At 40.5% G+C, this 18,977-nt stretch overlaps 1 protein-coding gene across 1 annotated transcript in view; it reads left to right on the top strand.

The window, feature by feature from the left end:
- The window catches only part of LOC127650399 (NACHT, LRR and PYD domains-containing protein 3-like), a 66,973-nt gene that overhangs the window by 35,580 nt on the left and 12,416 nt on the right, over window positions 1–18,977 (top strand). Inside the window, exons 5-6 of the mRNA XM_052135816.1 lie at window positions 17,199–17,306; window positions 18,618–18,786. Coding sequence (XP_051991776.1) covers window positions 17,199–17,306; window positions 18,618–18,786 — 277 coding nt within the window. The remainder of the gene's footprint in view (window positions 1–17,198; window positions 17,307–18,617; window positions 18,787–18,977) is intronic.

Genomic DNA, 18,977 nt, shown 5'->3' with positions numbered 1-18,977 from the left:
TCTGAGAGAAAAATTCATTAGAAGGAACAGGGAATAAAAAGCAGATGGGGTGAAGTGAAAGTTTGTGTTTTTTGGGGGGGTTTAGACTTATTTTCTTCCTTTTTTCTTATTTATATTATTTGCTTATTTATTTGATTAATTAATTTATCATTCATTGCATTTTATATGCACATTTTTTTGGCTAATGATTGTTCGCTGAAATAGTGTTTTTGTAGTTGGAATATATAAAAAAATAAATACCAACTCAAACTTGAATCTTTTGTAGAATTTGTAATCTCTTTGATACATCAATGCAAGAATGTTTAAATCACTTTAGAAGGAAGCAAAGAAATTACTGGTCTAACTTCTCCCTCTTTTTAAAGTGTGGAAAAGGGAAAAGAAGTTCAAAGATCGAGACTCCAGCAACACCTGTAGTATATGCAACAACTTTATTGAAGATTTGTTAAATTGGGGTTAGATTGTATACAGTTACTGGTTTGCGGTGGCAAAACTCCATTATTCACTGCAAGGCAGGGCCCCAAAATTTCCTGCTTAGGGCCCCCAGATTTACAGAGCCGGCCCTGCCAATACTGACAATTTCTGCCACCGTTTCTGTCAGTTTCTTGCATGCATATTGCCAATGTCAATTTCCTGAACACCAAATTTTGTTAGCCCTATTTATTACTATGTTTTACAAATAAACAGATTATTAATATTATCAAACACATTGGCCTGCTGTTGCGCTGCAAAAGAACAGTTGCACATCATAAAGTTGAACAAGGTTTTAAATCCATTTGCTGCATTTGTGAATGTGACAGAAAGTATAAACATAACTTTAGCTGAACTAGTCATTACAAATCATGTAAAACTACATTGAATCTGGTGTTTTTGTGAAACATCATTTATTATCCTGTGTACTGTATTTCCACTTACAGAGATGTGCTTATGGTTTGAAGTGTTTCCCGCCTGAGCCGATACTTTTTTGTGGCTGACTTTACAGACTGAGTAACCATCAACATTGATGTGCCTTGTGGGTCTTTTACATTGCCAAGTAATCCCAGACAGCGGACTACAACTTCTGTGGCGGCGGAAATAAAGGTTCAGACTCGGACATGTCTGTATATGTTGCGCTCGTGCTGGACTTCTGATGTGCTCGTGATGCGCAGCGCTCGCGACACCTGCATGTCATCTTTAACAATGAGTGACAGTCAAATGCAACATGAGGAAGGCGAGATTTAAAGATTTATTTTTTTATTACGTTTATTTGATGCTGTGTAAATGTCACAGATTATGTCTTAATTAAACTGATTTGGATTTTAGAAATGTTCTGAAAATATCTACAAATTAAAGATATTTTTATATTTTTCTTCAAGTGAAGAATGAAATAAAGTCACACACACCTGAGATATCATGAGGGGGAATAAATGACGAGAGAATTTGATTTTTTTGGTGAACTTTCCCTTTAACTGCCTCAAACTTTAATTTCTCAAACTCGAAACAATTTCATGTGTTGAAGTTCTGATACATAATTATTTTTATTTTCTTCTATTTTTCAGGTAATTTAATATTTTAGGAAACATTTCATAGAATGAATGTCAGTAAAAATATTCCTATTCCTCAATATTCCACAGTGTTGTGTTTGTAGATTTGTTTGTGTGCTGGTGTTTATGACATTAAGTGTTAACTTTAATAATTTCATGGTTTAATTTGTTTAAAGTTTTATTTTAATAACACTGTAGCTGACATCAAGATCAATTTAAGATTTATTTATGATTACATAAATATGTTTCTAATAGTTTTGTGTTAAAGAAATAACAGATCTTTAATTGGTAGATTTAAGCCAGTTTGGAAGGAACTGTTCCCTTTACAAAAAGCTTCACTACGATGTTGCGCTGCTAAGCGCTAGGGGAACAACTCTTGCTGTGAGCCGAGCTGAATAATGTGTGAAACACTTCAATGAACATTGACCGGAATTTATAGCCTCGGCTGATGTAATCATTAGATGCACCTGAGGCCAGGCTATAAATGGATACGTCACCAGGTGTCGTCAAAAACTCTTTTTTCAGAGCGATTCTGTTTCTGTGTGTTTCACACACGCTGTCAAAACTTTCTTTCCTCTGTTAGGAGATATAATCAGTTAGACAGTGTGCAGTGAACATTGTTCTTTTCTCTTCTGTTTGGAAAATATTATATATATATATTTCTAAAAAAAAAAAAGAGAGAGAATGACTGAAAGCAAACGGTGCGTGTTCCCCTCTTCTCGCTCTATAGCTGAAGACGGCACACATCAGTTTTTGCTGTTTGTTTGGGGGTAAGAGCACGCTGCTCTCGCGTTGCAGCAGGGTGGGTGCGAGCACTGCGATTTGCTTTAACAGGCAGAGTGCGTCGTGCTCGCCTCGCTTGCTTCCGGGAGTCAGCAGGCTCGTGCATGGATTTGGCTGAGGAGCAAGAGACGGGTTGATCCCTTTCTCTCACTCTCTCCCCAAACCCAGCTGGTCCTCCACATGATCTCGAAGCTGCTCCGACGCTTCTTCGGATCATGAGGTGGATCGCGATTCTCTTCCGCCTCCGAGCTTTCCGTCCGCGATAAAAAATCTACGGAGGAATTGCTCGATGTTGTTACTTGTGCGGTTGCCAGATTGGACTGGCCACGCTGAAAAGAGACCCCCAAACGCTCCAAATTAGGGGATAGATTTTATCTTCTAGTCTAAGAAAGGGAACGCCTCATGGGTCCCTTCCCTTTCTTTGATAACCTCCATGAAGAGCTTTTTCGCTCATGGAGAACCCCTAAAAAAAAAAAAAAAAAAAAAAAAAAAATAATAATATATATATATAAATATATATATATATATATATATTCTTCCCGTGTTCTCATACCCTCGACGTCATTATATTCGACTATCGTGGGTGCTGAGGCACGGGGGTATTCAGTGATGCCGCCGGTCGAAGAGACGCTTGCGGGCTATCTCTCGCCGGGCTCGGCATCGTCTCTTAAGAAGCCCTCTCTCCCCTCAAAGCCTTGTAGGACAACCTCCACTTTAGTGGGAAGGGCTTATCAAGCAGCAGGTCAGGCTGGTGCTGCTCTGCACACTATGCTGTTTTTCAGGCATACCAGGCTGACCTCCTGGATGACCTGAGTGTGAGTTCTGCGCTTGACGAGCAAGCCTCAGACCCACCTCGGTCCTGACTGAAGGGAGGCTCAAAAGCAAAGCGTGGCGAGTCGTGCTCCTCCTCCTAGGGATTGGGGACAGTCTCGCCGCCCTCACCAGCCCCCGAAGCAAGACCTCAGGACTATAAATTCTAGTAAGAGAAAACCCTGATGGTCTTGCGCCTAGATTAGGGGGTAGCTCCCTCGGGTTGGGGCGCGTGCTTCACTTCACCCCTCCCGGTACCCCCTCGAAGCCCCTCCATTCCCGCCACCTCTTGGTGTTTCGGGTTGCAGAGGCTTCCGTCAAAATTGGGTGTTTTCACTGTTCCTGCATTTTATTCAGGACGCGAAACACCCGACAACCCCTCAACAGGAAGTGTTAAAATATAATACCCATCTCAGAGATCCTGGCAGCGTGGAAACTTCTGCCGGATATATTCTTTTCTGTGGGTCTTATAAGGGCGACAGGATTTAATTCTCTCGCCACTTTTCCGTGTTTCAACGGCGTGTTCTCACTACCGTAAACCGGATTTCTTTTTGTGTAAAAAAAAAACAAAAAAATAACAATTCAATCTCCTGGTTAAAGGGGCCATGGTATGTGTTCCCCTTCCAGAGAGAGAGTTAGGTTATTACACTAAATACTTCCCGTTTCCCGTGGAGGGTGAGGGGTGGCATCTGGCTTAGATCTTAAAGCTTGAACTACCCGTGGGTGTTCAAGTCCAAGATGATGCCTGTCAAGACGGTCGTGTCTCAAGCCCTACAACTCGTTTGGCTGGTCACCATCGATCTTATGACGCACTTCTATATTTCATTTAGAAGTTCTGCCACAACATGGAAAGTTCCTGAGGTTCACTTCCGGGCGAAGTCTTCCAGGGTCAGGTTCTTTCACTCAGCCTAGCCCTTTTTACCCGCACATTCACAATGCATGATGTAGGCTGGCTCCTTGGGACTCCGGGGCATCTGCATTCTGAATTACGTAGACGACTGGCTGATCCTAGCGCAGTTCCAGGAACTGGCAGTTCAGCACAGGGACATCGTCTTAGCTCATCTGTTTCTCTGGGGTTGAGACTCAACGCCAAGAAAAGCGTCCTCTCTCCCACTCAGAACACTGTCTATCGGGGCATCGTATGGAGTTCAATCTCAATGCGGGCACAACTGTCTCCCGCTAGGATTGAGTCCATTCAGATCACCCTGAGCAAAGTCAGGCTAGGTCAAGGTTGCACTGTTATCAATATCAATGATTTCCAGGTCTCAGGGCGAACGCGTCCACGGTGACCCCTCTGGACCTTCTGCTCATGAGACCGTTTTTGTTGTGGCCAAAAGCCAGGGGATTTCTTCCAAGGGCCAAAACCCCTGGGCTAAATAGGGTTACGCACCTCAGGCTTCGTTCCCTTTCTATGTGGTTCAGACCCCGGTTTTCTGCCTTGGGTCCCACTCTAGGTGCGTCTTGTTGTCGCAGACTGCTAACAACAGACGCCTCCCTGACGGGCGGGGTAGCGGCCTTAAGTGGTCGTCCAGCTTAAGGGGATAGGAGGGTCGTCAGCTCGGTTGTCACAGTCTCTGTCTCGGGTTGATGGCTTTATTTCTGGCCCTGAAATACCTACTCCTGAGGCTGCCATGTCTTGGTGCGGGTGGACAATACAGCGGTAGCCTCTTACATAAATCATCAAGGAGACCCACGTTCTTGTCAGCTGTATTTCTGACACGTCGGATTCTCCTTAGGGCCCAGGGTAAACTCCTGTCACTCAGGTCAGTTATATCCCTGGACGCCTAAATGTGGGAGCAGATTTGCTGTCCAGACAGAACATACCGAGGGGCGAGTGGAAACTCCACCCCGAGGTAGTACAACAAATTTGGGAGAGATTTTACAGAGCAGAAGTGGACCTCTTCGCCTCTCAAGAGACTGCGCAATGTCCCCTCTACTTCTCTCTGAGTCACCCAGCCCCCCTGGGTCTGGACGCGATGGCACATACATGGCCCAGAATGTGTCGGTATGCTTTTCCCCCGGTTTCTCTGCTCCAGGGAGTCTTAGCCAGAGTTCGCCAGCAAGGGTCTTGCCTCTTACTGATAGCGCCTCACTGGCCGAACAGGATTTGGTTCTCAGAAATTATATCTCTCCTCGACGGCTCGCCTTGGGCGATTCCGGACAGGAGGGACCTTCTGTCTCAGGCACGGGACGATATTTCATCCCCGGCCCGAATTGTGAAACCTTTCATGTCTGGCCCCTAAGGGTACCAAATGAGGTTCACGGGGTTTTCTCTTGAGATTATCGAGACCATTTCAAGTGCTAGGGCTCCCTCCACTTGGAACTGATCTGGGTAGATTTTACAGGGCAGAAGAGGACCTCTTCGCCTCTGTTGATAGCGCAATGTCTCCTCTACTGCTCCCTGAGTTGCCCTTGGGAGGGGCTGAACGTAGTAACGCAAATGCACCTGCATGCGTTTCCTTCTACTAAAGTTCTTATTACAGAACCAGCTAACTGCCAGTTTGTTTCAGTTCTGGATTTTCTGTAGAAAGAACTGTCAGCGGGCACTTGCCTCGCCACTGCCAGGTTCTATGTGGCCACTGCGGTTTGCCACGGCTTGGTGGGCGGGGTGCCCTCAAAGAGGCACCCTCATTATTGCCCGGGCCTACGAGGCGCGCGGTCAAGCTTCGCCAGTAGGTTTCAGGGCGCACTCTACCAGAGGGCTCTCCTCTTCTAAAACCTTGGCTAGAGGTCTCCCTCTGCAGCAAGTTTGTGATGCGGCAGGTTGTCCTCTCCGCACACATTCATTGGATTTTTATAGTTTGGATGTTTTGCCACTCCGGGCTCTTATGCCCGTGAGTCGACATCTCAAGCTCATGTCTGGACAAGTTTGTGATCCGGCAGGCTGGTCCTCTCCGCTCACATTCATCAGTTTTTATGACAAGTTTGTGTTGCGATAGGGTTCTCTTCGCACACATTCATCGAACTTTATGGGTTAGATGCTTTGCTACTCCGGACTCTTATGTCCTTGAGTCGACATCTCAGCCCATGCCTAAACAAGTTTGTGATGCGGCAGGTTGTCCCCTCCGCACACATTCATTGCACCTTTTTAGTTTGGATGTTCTGCACTCCGGGCTCTTATGCCCTTGAGTCGACACCTCAGCTCATACCTGAACAAGTTTGTGATGCGGCAGGCTGGCCCTCTCCGCTCACATTCATCAGTTTTTATGACAGGTTTGTGGTGCGATAGGGTTCTCTTCGCACACATTCATCGAACTTTATGGGTTAGATGCTTTGCTACTCCGGGCTCTTATGCCCTTGAGTCGACATCTCAGCTCATGCCTGAACAAGTTTGTGATGCGGCAGGCTTGTCCTCTCCGCTCACATTCATCAGTTTTTATGACAAGTTTGTGTTGCGATAGGGTTCTCTTCGCACACATTCATCGAACTTTATGGGCTAGATGCTTTGCTACTCCGGGCTCTTATGCCCTTGAGTCGGCCTCTCAGCCCATGCCTAAACAAGTGTGTGATGCGGCAGGTTGTCCTCTCCGCACACATTCATTGGACATTTTTAGTTTGGATGTTCTGCACTCCGGGTTCTTATGCCCTTGAGTCGACATCTCAGCTCATACCTGAACAAGTTTGTGATGCGGCAGGCTGGTCCTCTCCGCTCACATTCATCAGTTTTATGACAAGTTTGTGTTGCGATAGGGTTCTCTTCGCACACATTCATCGAACTTTGTGGGCTAGATGCTTTGCTACTCCGGGCTCTTATGCCCTTGAGTCGGCATCTCAGCCCATGCCTAAACAAGTGTGTGATGCGGCAGGTTGTCCTCTCCGCACACATTCATTGGACTTTTTTAGTTTGGATGTTCTGCACTCCGGGCTCTTATGCCCTTGAGTCGACATCTCAGCTCATACCTGAACAAGTTTGTGATGCGGCAGGCTGGTCCTCTCCGCTCACATTCATCAGTTTTTATGACAAGTTTGTGGTGCGACAGGGTTCTCTTCGCACACATTCATCAAGCTTTATGGGTTAGATGCTTTGCTACTCCGGGCTCCTATGCCCTTGAGTCGACATCTCAGCTCATGCCTGAACAGGTTTGTGATGCGGCAGGCTGGTCCTCTCCGCTCACATTCATCAGTTTTTATGACAAGTTTGTGTTGCGACAGGGTTCTCTTCGCACACATTCATCGAACTTTATGGGTTAGATGCTTTGCTACTCCGGGCTCTTATGCCCTTGAGTCGACATCTCAGCTCATGCCTGAACAAGTTTGTGATGTGGCAGGTTGGTCCTCTCCGCACACATTCATCAAAATTGAATGGTTTAGATGTTTATGCTACTCCGGGCTCTTATGCCCTTGAGTCGACATCTGAAGCTCATGTCTGAGACCTCTCGCGTTTTTGTGAGTACACTGCACAACCGTAGGGGTCCGGACAGCCCCAAGTGCGGCGGCGTGGGTATTGCGTTCCCCTAGCGCTTAGCAGCGCAACATCGTAGTGAAGCCTTTTGTAAAGGGAACGTCTCGGGTTACATGTGTAAACCTTGTTCCCTGAAAAAGGCGGAACGAGATGTTGCGCTGCTTTGCCGCACTGGGACGTCCCAGGACTGCTCTTCAAAAAGAAGTATCTGACGACACCTGGTGACGTATCCATTTATAGCCTGGCCTCAGGTGCATCTAATGATTACATCAGCCGAGGCTATAAATTCCGGTCAATGTTCATTGACGTGTTTCACACATTATTTCAGCTTGGCTCACAGCAAGAGTTGTTCCCCTAGCGCTTAGCAGCGCAACATCTCGTTCCGCCTTTTTCAGGGAACAAGGGTTACACATGTAACCCGAGACGTTTATCTGTGACTTTTATTACAACAATAAAAACTCAAAAGACTCGATAAAAGATTGTCCACATGAAAAGTCTCTTATCGAGTCGTGCTGCTCATCTGAAGTCACAAGATGTTACAAAATCCAAGATTTCAGTTCTGCTTTGGTAATTAACAGCCAATGAAATAAGTTTCTCCATTTATTTGATTTATATGTTTGTCTCTGTAACACATTCAACATGTTGTTTATGATGGAATTACACAGAACATTTATTGTGTTTATTTGTGTCATTCTATATTCTGTATTTCTCTTCTATGTTTGTTCTTGCCTATATTTGAGTTCTTACAGCATCTTGAGTTGATGATCAAATGGAGAATCTTTCAATAAATCGGCAGTCATCTGAGAATCATCGTGCTTGTGAAATGACTTTGGGGAGCTTCCATCATAATAACTGCTCTAGAAGAACACAACACAGTTTGTGACAACTGAAGTTTATTGCTTCATTTAATCAGGCCGACACAAAAAGAGTTGCACCAGTTTACCATTCTTTTACCAAATCTCTGTTCATGCAAAGCTGCACATTATAGTTCAGTTGCATCACACGGGGAGGAATATTTGGGAATTATGATTGCTCTTGTGAAATGTCTGAAATATTAATGATCCCCTTTATGTTGAACCATGTTAATGTTTTATGTGACAAATAATGATTTAGTCACCTCGTCTGCCTGATCTGTGGAAATAAAGCTCATTATTATGTCCCTTGAATGGGATGAGCTCGCCATATAAAATTAGTTCCTGGCAGCCATTTCGAGTGGGATATGATCAGGGTTAGGAACCAGTATCAGGGGTAAAGGGGTTTTAGGGGTGTGGAGGATTTGAAATGGACTTTTAGTGCACACATTCAACAGTTAATGGACAAATGTAAAAAGGGATTTTATTATTTATTAAATGAATTATTTAAGGAGCTTGGCAGGGATAGACTGGGGTGCAAATCATTATTCTTTAAAGAGAATATATTGTGCAATGATAAGATCTGCAATAGATGATGGTAGTATTGTGTATCGTTCTGTGTCAGCGTCTTTGATCAAAAAGGTAAATGTGTTCAATCCCAAACTTTAAGATGATGTTGTGCTGCATTTCGATCATCTCCAGTAACTGCATTACAGGTGGCAGTGAGGGGGGCATGCCTTCAGACATCAGATGACTCCAACTGGAAATTGCAAAAATAAACAATTTCTAATCGTTTTTCAATCAGAGCATGACAGCATGTTTTGATTAATATGGCAAGTTTATTAAAAATAGAGAAAAATCTCCAAAACGTTTCTTCTCTCGCCCAATAGAGCACAACAGACGGGTTTCAGAAGTTAAAACCACAACCTCAAAAACCTGTGAAACTCATTAGTTTGGTTCAGTTTAGTACTTCTCAATGCAAACAATAAAATCATCACTGCTCATCATCATCATCACACTTTTCTTGTGTCCTAAACACTAGTCCTAAACACTATTTCACCCAAAAATGTAAATTCAGTCATTGTTTACTCACCCCGTGTTGTTATAACTCCATATGACTTTCTTTCATTTTCTGAACACAAAGGGAGAAATTGTGAAATAATGTTGTGCTCAGTGACGTCATACAATGTCAGTTTATGGTGACCACCTCTTCAAGCTTCAAAACAACACAGAATATAATTCAGAAGTCTAATAAATGATTCATGAGACTCATGATTGTTATGAAATATGATAAGATTTGATGAGAAATCCTCACCGATCTGTGCGTACTTTCTCTATGCAAACTTTTGTAACCACACTTTATAAAGACTTCTTGAAATTGATGAAAATTGTTTGTTTTTATTGTTTGATTAAATTTCAGAGATTTTGGAAAGAATGATCAGATCACGTTCATCTGACATCTGATGATAAATTGAATCTGTGAATTTGACTGAGAATCATTTGACTTTCTTTGGTAAATGTCATACACATGAAAGCACAAATAGTAAATCTAAACCATGTTTTAAGGTTTTTATAACTGATGTATTTTTGTTTATTGAGTCTCGTGGATGTCTTTGGTTTGTATGAATGTTGTTCTGCAGTTGCTGTGACTGACAGTGACATTGGCGTGTTTTGTGTGTGTGTGTGTGTGTGTGTGTGTGTGTGTGTGTGTACATTATAGCGGTCTCAAAATCTTAAAATCACAGAAATTAACTTGTTTCCTAAAAGCAATTTTCACACACCACCATATTACTTTTTCAAATGCTGTTTTTGGACAGGAAGTAAACGATTGCAGGCTAAACATTAATAGTGGTGAATATGAGACCACATCAAATATTATTCTCACTTAAGACCAAAAGAAAAACTGTTACATATGAATGACTTTCAAGAAGAGTTCAATAATAGAGAGAGGTGGATTAAGAGTCAGATGGGAGAAGATGCCAAATTTACGGTCACTCTCTCAGCATCTGTAATAGAAACCCCCTCACAGCTGTGCTAATTCAGTTTATAAAGCTAATTCAAGGGTAATATAACAATAAGCATAATTATAAATTAATTTGTGAGATTTACGCTGCTAAATAAGTCGAAAATGCATCAGAGTAAGTGGAAAAATGTCTGTCCACCTTTTTCCTTTGGGGGTCTTACTGGGGAAACGGATGTGGGTGGGACTTCCACCGGAAGTTGTTCTATTGCATTCCCGAGATCTGGCTGCTGTCATTTTAAGACCCTGTTTACAGCTGGTAATAAGACTGGTTTCGGATGATCCGATTGCAAATGGTCAGCGCTAAATATAGTTGTAAACGGGGTGCAAAATTTTTGGTGATTGACACAAACACATACAGAGGTGGTCAAAAACCACATCGCATTTGACTTTTAAAACACTATCCTGATGAGTCCCGGATGGCAGTGAAGTACCGCCTCTCATCAGTCAATCACCCGCCGAACAAAAGTTTAAATTTACGTGTGGATTTAAAGGAAATAAACGTCCAATCGGACAACTTGAAAAAGCAGTTACATACAGAATGAGAACTTCACAACTCTTCCTCAGTGTGTCTGTCTGATTTGAACATGCAGGGTGACACGATTACAAGCACACACATCTGAAGCTGAACTAACACTCCACTAAAACAACCGATAATTATGACCAAAATGTTGCGTTTGTGCTTAGATTAAATCTCAACTGCATCTGGGAGAAACAGCGTTTTGTTCGCGCTTTCTTTGTCTTTATTACTTTTTTATTAACACACTGATATAGTGACTGATGTATGTCCATCCAAAATCAAACATGCTCTCCTCAAAATCCCAACACCACACAAAAGAATGAAGGGACATATGCCGCAACAACAGCTGTTAACTTGACATCGGAAGTAACGCCCACATTTCGTACTGAGCATCACAGGACTTAGAAAAAAAAAAAGTTTACCAGCGAACAAGAAAGTGTCTTAGTGCTGCTGTCCCGGATGACTCTCAGGAGATCCCACGGGACAGCACAGAGGAGGCATTACCTGCAGGTGCAGGGGCAAAAGTTCATGACTCTGCCTTTCATCCTTCTTCTGGTTTGTATTACAAAAACATACTAACAGCTTTTTCTGTCTTGCAGAAACAATGTGACAGTGAATTCCATGGTAACTATAGTGTAGTAGGATTCAGAGCAGCTGGACTTGCTGTGACAAGACTTGAAGTTTCGCTGCTCATCCAAGAACCTTCTGCAGTTCTGTTGACTGGTGAAGATGTCTCTCTCTCTGGGGTGACACACTTAAGAGGTTAAAAAGGTCAGACCCCACCAGTCAGTAGAACTGAAGAAGCTTCTTGGATGAGGATCAAAACATATTCAAGTGTTTTCACAGCAAGTCCAGTTACTCTGAATACTACTACAAGATATGAACATGACTGAGAACCTCCACAGATATTACACTAAACTTTATTTCATATTAATGAAGCTTTATTAAAGGTATGTTTGCAACCAACTGCTTCCAATCTTCTTGTTTGAATTTGATAATTAAATGTGAAACACCCACAGATCACAAACCTTTTCTAAATGTGTATGTCAGTACATAAGCTATATATATATATATAAAGTTACATACAATTCTCATCGCAGTTTACAATTTCAGTCAATTTTGCATTGTAAGAAAAATATAAATATTTACAACAGGAACTGCTAATATTAATTTCACAGGTTGTCACTTGTTCACCTTCCACATGCACCTAAAACTATTTACATGCTATAAAATTCTGCCTCAAGTTTGATAACTTAATAAATCACATGTATGTTATGATAGAAATGATCCAGCTTCTGTCGCATTGAGGTGATGATCTCCTCATCCCTAAAGATTCTCTCATCTGTGAAGTCAGTGTGGGTATCTGTGATGACATCACACCAATGAAGTCCTCTTTAGGCCAGTTGGACTTGAACCTGATAATAGTACTTGTGGCTCTTCTTGAGGCAGTTCTGGCCTTTAACTGTGATCAGGTGTTTAACATCGCAACTCTTTACCTCAGCCAGCCCAAATGGTGGTGTTCCTCTTGGGTTGGAGACTTCAGAATCAGAGGTGGCTGCAAGGTGAGGTGCATCAGGGTGGATGAAGATGCCACGTTGCGTCTCAGAGACATCACAAAAATCTGAATATTGCCTCAGTATCTGAGGATCCAGATCCTCTTTTCATAGCGCCTGTCTGAGGAGTTCCTCTCAGAATACGGGCTGCCAAGTCTTTAGCAGAAGACTCCCCGTGAACATGGCATATTTCACAGAATCTGCTGGCTGTAAGTCGGTGTTTGCGTACCTGGTTTATGTACCTGCGTCCACAGCTGGCATTTAGACTGCAGTCGGGTTTCTGCCTCAATAGCAGCAGAGATCTCTCGTGACACCTTTAGGCTCTCCAGTTTTGTTGCTTGTACACAAATATTGATCATTCAAATATTTTACTGACAACGTAATGCATTCAACTTTCCTTAATTATGTGTGACAAGATATTGAGATTATGCTGTACTCATAATAATAATAAAGAAACTTTGCTAATTATTTTGAGTTAAGCGACAATAATCTGAAGTTTAGTTAATCCAGCCTAATATTTTCAGATTACTTGGGAAACCACATGATGCAGAATGTGACTGAATTTTACACAAGCATATTTGGGGCTAGCTGCAATTTTGGATGAGGAGAGCTCGTGGTGGACAACACAAAGTTTTTGCCAAAAAGTTCAAAGGTAAATTACTCAGTAGAGAGAAAAAAAAGTTAGGAAACACATTTGGATATCATTATTCATATTTCTATAGCACCATTTTAACATATATTAATAATCCATGTCTTCAGAAATGAAGTTATAAATGTGGGTGAGAAACAGATCAATATTTAAGTCATTTATATTATTAATTTTCCTCCTTGCACAGTAGGTGGTGAAATGCACAAAGAATGTGAATCCCCAAAAACAAAAGATGACAAATGTGAAAGTGAAAGTGGAGATTTATAGTAAAAAGTATTTAAACATTGATCTGTTTCTCAACCACAATCGTCATATCACTTCTGAAGACATGGATTAAACCACTGGAGTCTTATGGATTACTTTTATGCTGCCTTTATGTTACTTTGACCTCCATTCACTTGCACTGAATGTACCAACAGAGCTGAGATATTCTTCTAAAAATCTTTGTGTTCAACAGAAGAAAGTCCTACACATCTGGGATGGCATGAGGGTGAGTAAATGAGATCATTTTTAAACCTTTAAGCATCACTTTTCTTTTGACTCTGTAATTATTGATTTTGAGGATATTTAATTGTACAAAACTGTTAATATACATTTTGACAAGGATTATTTCTTTGCATTTAGGAAGAGGAGCTTGAGCAAGCACAGAAAGGAGCAGATGCCATCAATACTTTGGAGCAGGAAGAGTGAAAGTTGACTTTTAACTCACAGGAAATGAGCTGGGGACATTTGACAAAACTTGGGTCAGTGACTGACTTTTTGGGCTACTTTCTGCCCTTCACATCAGCGACCCAAAGAAGCTGACACTTTTTCTTTCTTTTTTGAGGTCATGCTGTAAATGGTGTTGCATCTTGATAATGGCAATGTCTGGCCAAGTATAAAAGATCTTTTGATTGAATAGTTTCATTTATAAATACAAACGGTTTCTGCTGTTTTTGTTGCAGTATTCTTTACAATGAATGTGAATGGTGACTGAGACTCTCAGTCCATTACATTCTGCCTTTCATATCCTTGTGTGCCCTACACAATAAAGAAATTAATGTGATTTAGGAACAACGTGAGGGTGAGTAAATGGCAGAATTTAGATTTTTGGGTGAATTATTAATGTAATTCAATTATTAATATTAATTAAAACTGATATCCAATTACAAATCTAAACCTATTGTTAAAGAAATTGACAAAAACCTCAAACATGATGAAGATGAAACATTAAAAACTGAATTTGACCTCCACAACAAACTTCAGCACTATTCGGTCCTAAACAGAAATACCACATTTACAAAAGATTATCAATGAAACAGTTTAAAGAAAGAATGATTGTGTCTAAATATAGACTAAGTGACATGATCTAGAGATAGAGGAACACATCACAGGTCCTTGTTGCCGAGAGAGAAATAGAAACATGTTTGTAATGTTTGACAATACTGTTATAAAACTGTCATGTCAATAATGATGAACTGGACAAAGAATTTAAGAAAACATACATTTGACTTCATTGGCTAAATATGCAACAGTTCATGCATATATCTCTTTTTTTTCCTTAGACAAGCTTTTTTATTATTTTTTAAAAAAATGCAATTGCGTGATTTGGCCACAAGAGTGCTTCACTGTCCACTTTAGTTCAGATGTTCACAGTAAATTAAATCTGATGGTTTTCTGTCCCAACAAGTACTTTCACCACAATTTACTGAGAAAAGCTCAAAAGAAATTGTAGATAATAAAATAACATAATACAAGTTTTTAGGTTTTATCTTTGCCTTTAAACCCCCATTATAGCAGGGGAACACGTCCTGTCAGCTGAAGATGTGACTGTCAGATACTGTTCCCCCTGTGTTCAATAAGAGAGAAAGCTCACACAAGTATTACATCAATAATGAATGTGGGAATTACAGATAATATAGACTATATATGGACAAACAAACAACATCAATCTCATAATTACAAGTATGTAAAAAACATTCAACTTGATCATTTTTGATCTGTTAGTTCCTTCATGATGTCTCACTGAGATTGCTGCACACAGAAATGTCTTTATCTTTGGCCTTCTTACACACATATGATGGAACCACCTTCCACAGACATCACAGGAGATCTGTAGTGCAAGAAACCTTTAATAATTGTGTTATAATGTAAACATCAATGTTAAATCCTCCACCAATATTAGCTTGAGGAATAAATGTGTTTTTTAAGCCAGTTCTTCAGCGCTTGCCACATGGGGGACTATTTAGGGTACAAGAGTGATATCCCCAAGTGTACTGAATGTCCCAAGGGTAAATTAAGCTGCCAGTACGGAAACTGTTGTGTCAATAGCAGATACAAAGTACATACAGTAAGTAAATGTAACACTTTAGTTACTTGTAACTGGTATTTTAAGTCTTGCACAAAAGAGTGGATTCCTGAACTTATGAATGCACGACTGATGATCATTTTGATTGAAATGCACAATTAGTAGCTTCATCTGATCTCTTCAACTCACAAGAATGAAACACCTGCTGCACCTTTAAATGTTGTTTGTCTCTTTCAGACTCCTCCTCCTCAGGTGACAGGTGAAAGTGAAACTAGTAAAACAGGATCCATTTAGTGACAAGAGCAGAAAATTACACGACGAGAGAAACAGAGAAAAAGATTGACAGTTTTTGTTCCACTGAATCGTCTGAAACAATCAATAAATTCATTGTGAAGTATTTTGTAGGTGATATTCTAGTCAGTAAAGAGGAACATCAACAGTTCTTGACAGGTGAGTACTGAACTGCTGCTAAACAAACCAAAACTCACAAGACAACAATAATAAACCTTTCAAACTATCAGCTACAGTAAGACATCTAACAGATATCTAAGTATTAATCACAGCAGAACAAACAGATACTGAGACTTTTGCTCTTTTATCTGAATTGTCAGTATGTGTTCAGTTTCTTTGGCACTGAAATTTTATTTCTTCTATTGACTTGAAACGTTGCTTTGTTTTCTTCTGTTGAGTCTTCTGATGTTTTCTCTTTATGCTGGTGTTTAACATGTCATAAAAGCTGACAGTCTGCAATTGAACCTCATTGATTCATTTCTAATGGAATATTCTAGAGGACAAATAAAAACAAATATGTGTCAGTATTGAACAAATAAACACGTCACAAATATAGATGATGTCCCGTTTGTTGACAGGTGTTCAGTGGACTGTTCAGATGATGTCATGGACTCCACAAAGGATCTCAGTGGACAGACAGACACAGGGAAGGTCAAGAGGTCAGAGGATTTCAATGCTTTAATAAAATACACTGATAGATATTTCTGATATGCTGCACAACACTACAGTATAAAAACACTGAGGAGAAATGAGAACAGACTGGATTATCTCAAGTATAAACATGTGAAACAGCTTTAGGGTAAAGTGAGATCTACAGTCAGATGACAGTGAGACCGGTTTGATTCAGTCACAGACAGAACTGGAGAAACCTGTACAGTCAGTCGTATGTAGAAGGTGAAACTCAAATGTGTTTATCAGAACATTTTTAGACACAAACACAGAATTTTCTTCAGATGAATGCAGAACAAACCATCAAAATAAAATGTACATTATTTAGGATTGGGGTCAAAGGTCATTTGTGTGTATGTTTTTCCTGTAAATGTAAATTTGATGATTTAATTCTTGTGAAAACAGTTTTTCAGAAAGCAGCACATTGCATTGTATAGTGAACATCAACTCTGTGCATTTATTGGCATGTAAATTTGAAACTCTTCAGTCGTAGCTGAAAGTTATTCGGCCCTTGTAAAAGAGTCCCCCTTCATCCACTAGACAGACAGATAAACTCTTCCACAAGTGAGTTGAACTGATTTCAACATGGATTTATTAGCACACCACCACTTAGGGTTGGTAGCAGTGGTCACTCATTTTCTCTAAGTGACCACTGCTTCTAAAAATAATAAATCTCAATTTCAATGACAACATGACACTGAAAACACTGGAAAAGAACATGTTACCCCCTTGAAGAAGAGAGAAATATTGGGAAGAGTAAAACTGAGAAACTGATGAGAGGAAAAGAGTGTTTGTGAGAGTTTGTAGTTTTTAAAACAGTGTTTAATTGCTGTTGTGTTTTAGTGTCATTCATGGAGAATCTCCTGAATCCAGCTGTGTGTCCATGAAGAGTGACCGGTCAATGGATCCTCCACCTGAATTCAGTTCAGGAGCCCCTTGTGCTGATGTGAGGTGAGGACTCTCATGTTGACTGACAGTGTAAAAAATAACAGTTAAAACAAATGTTATCAATTGGTACAATACTGATTATATGCCACTATCATGCATATATACAGTACATGTGATGTGTACATTTGTTTAAAATCACTGCGTAATGCTCACACATCATGCCTGTTAAAACAAATGGTGACCGTTGGAACAATACTGATGAGTCAATCTTATTGTCATGTACATCTACTTGTGTAATGAACATTTGTTCAAATCCTGCATGTTATGCAACACCCAAAACACTCGAAGAGTCAAAATGCACCCAATAAAATACTTGCTCAGTATGAGTTATTATTAGATACTTTAAAGCTGTTGATGGCAGCTGTGAACAATTGATCATGATGTTTAGAGGACTCACATGAGTTTAAATGCAAAGACAGCAAATACTGAATATTATGAACACAATCCACGTAAGATCAGAGAGTTTTTAAAGTGGTACAAGACATCATTAATTATAATTAACTAGATTTTTATTTCATTAAACATTTTGAATGTACTTGGCTACAAAAACTTATAGGATGAAATTAAAATTATGATTTAAAAAATGTAATCTAAGCAAAAATTTTCAATGTGGCCCCGTGTTGGTTGCTATTCCTTAAATCGTAATCCAAGAACAGGGCTTAGAACAAGACATGAATACATTCAACAACTGACAACCGGTGAGCAAACAAACAGGGCTTTAAATACACAAAGGACTAATGACAAATTAAACACAGGTGAGGACAACAGGAGACAGCTGGCAGTGATGAGGGCAGGGAATTATGGGAAGTGTAGTCCATGGGAAACATTAATCGATGGTTATAATATTAATAAATACCAACTAAATTTGAATGATCAAATAAAACACACGTCCTCACTGCAGCTTCAGGATTTCTCAGTTCATTAAAAATGAAAATTGTGTCATAATTCACTCACCCTCATGCAGAAGACACAAAAGCAGATGTTTTAATGAATATGGTGAGTGGTCTTGTTAATACAATGGCAGTGGAGAGTGCCTCACTTTAAAACTTAAAATAAAAGTATAAATGTGTAATTTTTCACTGTAAATCTTGACGTCTGTTGTGCATTCATGAGTGCTGTGAGAGATGTTTGTTCACAGCGGCTCGAGTGTTTATGTGAGAACTTATGTTGATGTTAGTGACATTGCAAGTTCTCATGTGACATATAATATATAAGACACATCATTAAATGTGTTTTATTGCACTGGATGTTGAAATTATGTTTCAGATTAATAAAAAAACACATGAACTAAACTCTGTTTAATTGCTGTTTTAGTGTCATTCATGGAGAATCTCCTGAACCCAGCTGTGTGTCCATGAAGAGTGACGGGTCAATGGATCGTCCACTTCACTTCAGTTCAGGAGAGTCTTTGATCAACTACAGAAACAAACAGGATGAATCAGAGTCAACTGCTGGGAAAGTGCCATTGGACTCCATTTTTGTGGTGTGTGTGTGTGTGTGTGTGTGTGTGTTTGTGTGCGTGTGTGTTTGTGTGTTTGTGTGTGCGAGTGAGTGTGTTTGTGTTTGTGTGTGCGTGTGCGTGTGAGTGTGTGCTTGTTAGTGTGTGCGTGTGCGTGTTTGCATGTGTGTGTGTGTGTGTGTGTGTGTGTGTGTGTTTGAGAGTGCGTGTTTGTG

This window comes from Xyrauchen texanus, chromosome 10 (genome assembly GCF_025860055.1).
Source record: "Xyrauchen texanus isolate HMW12.3.18 chromosome 10, RBS_HiC_50CHRs, whole genome shotgun sequence".
Taxonomy (NCBI): domain Eukaryota; kingdom Metazoa; phylum Chordata; class Actinopteri; order Cypriniformes; family Catostomidae; genus Xyrauchen; species Xyrauchen texanus.
The sequence above is the reverse complement of the archived record's forward strand: the minus strand, read 5'-3'. Positions and strand labels throughout refer to the sequence as shown.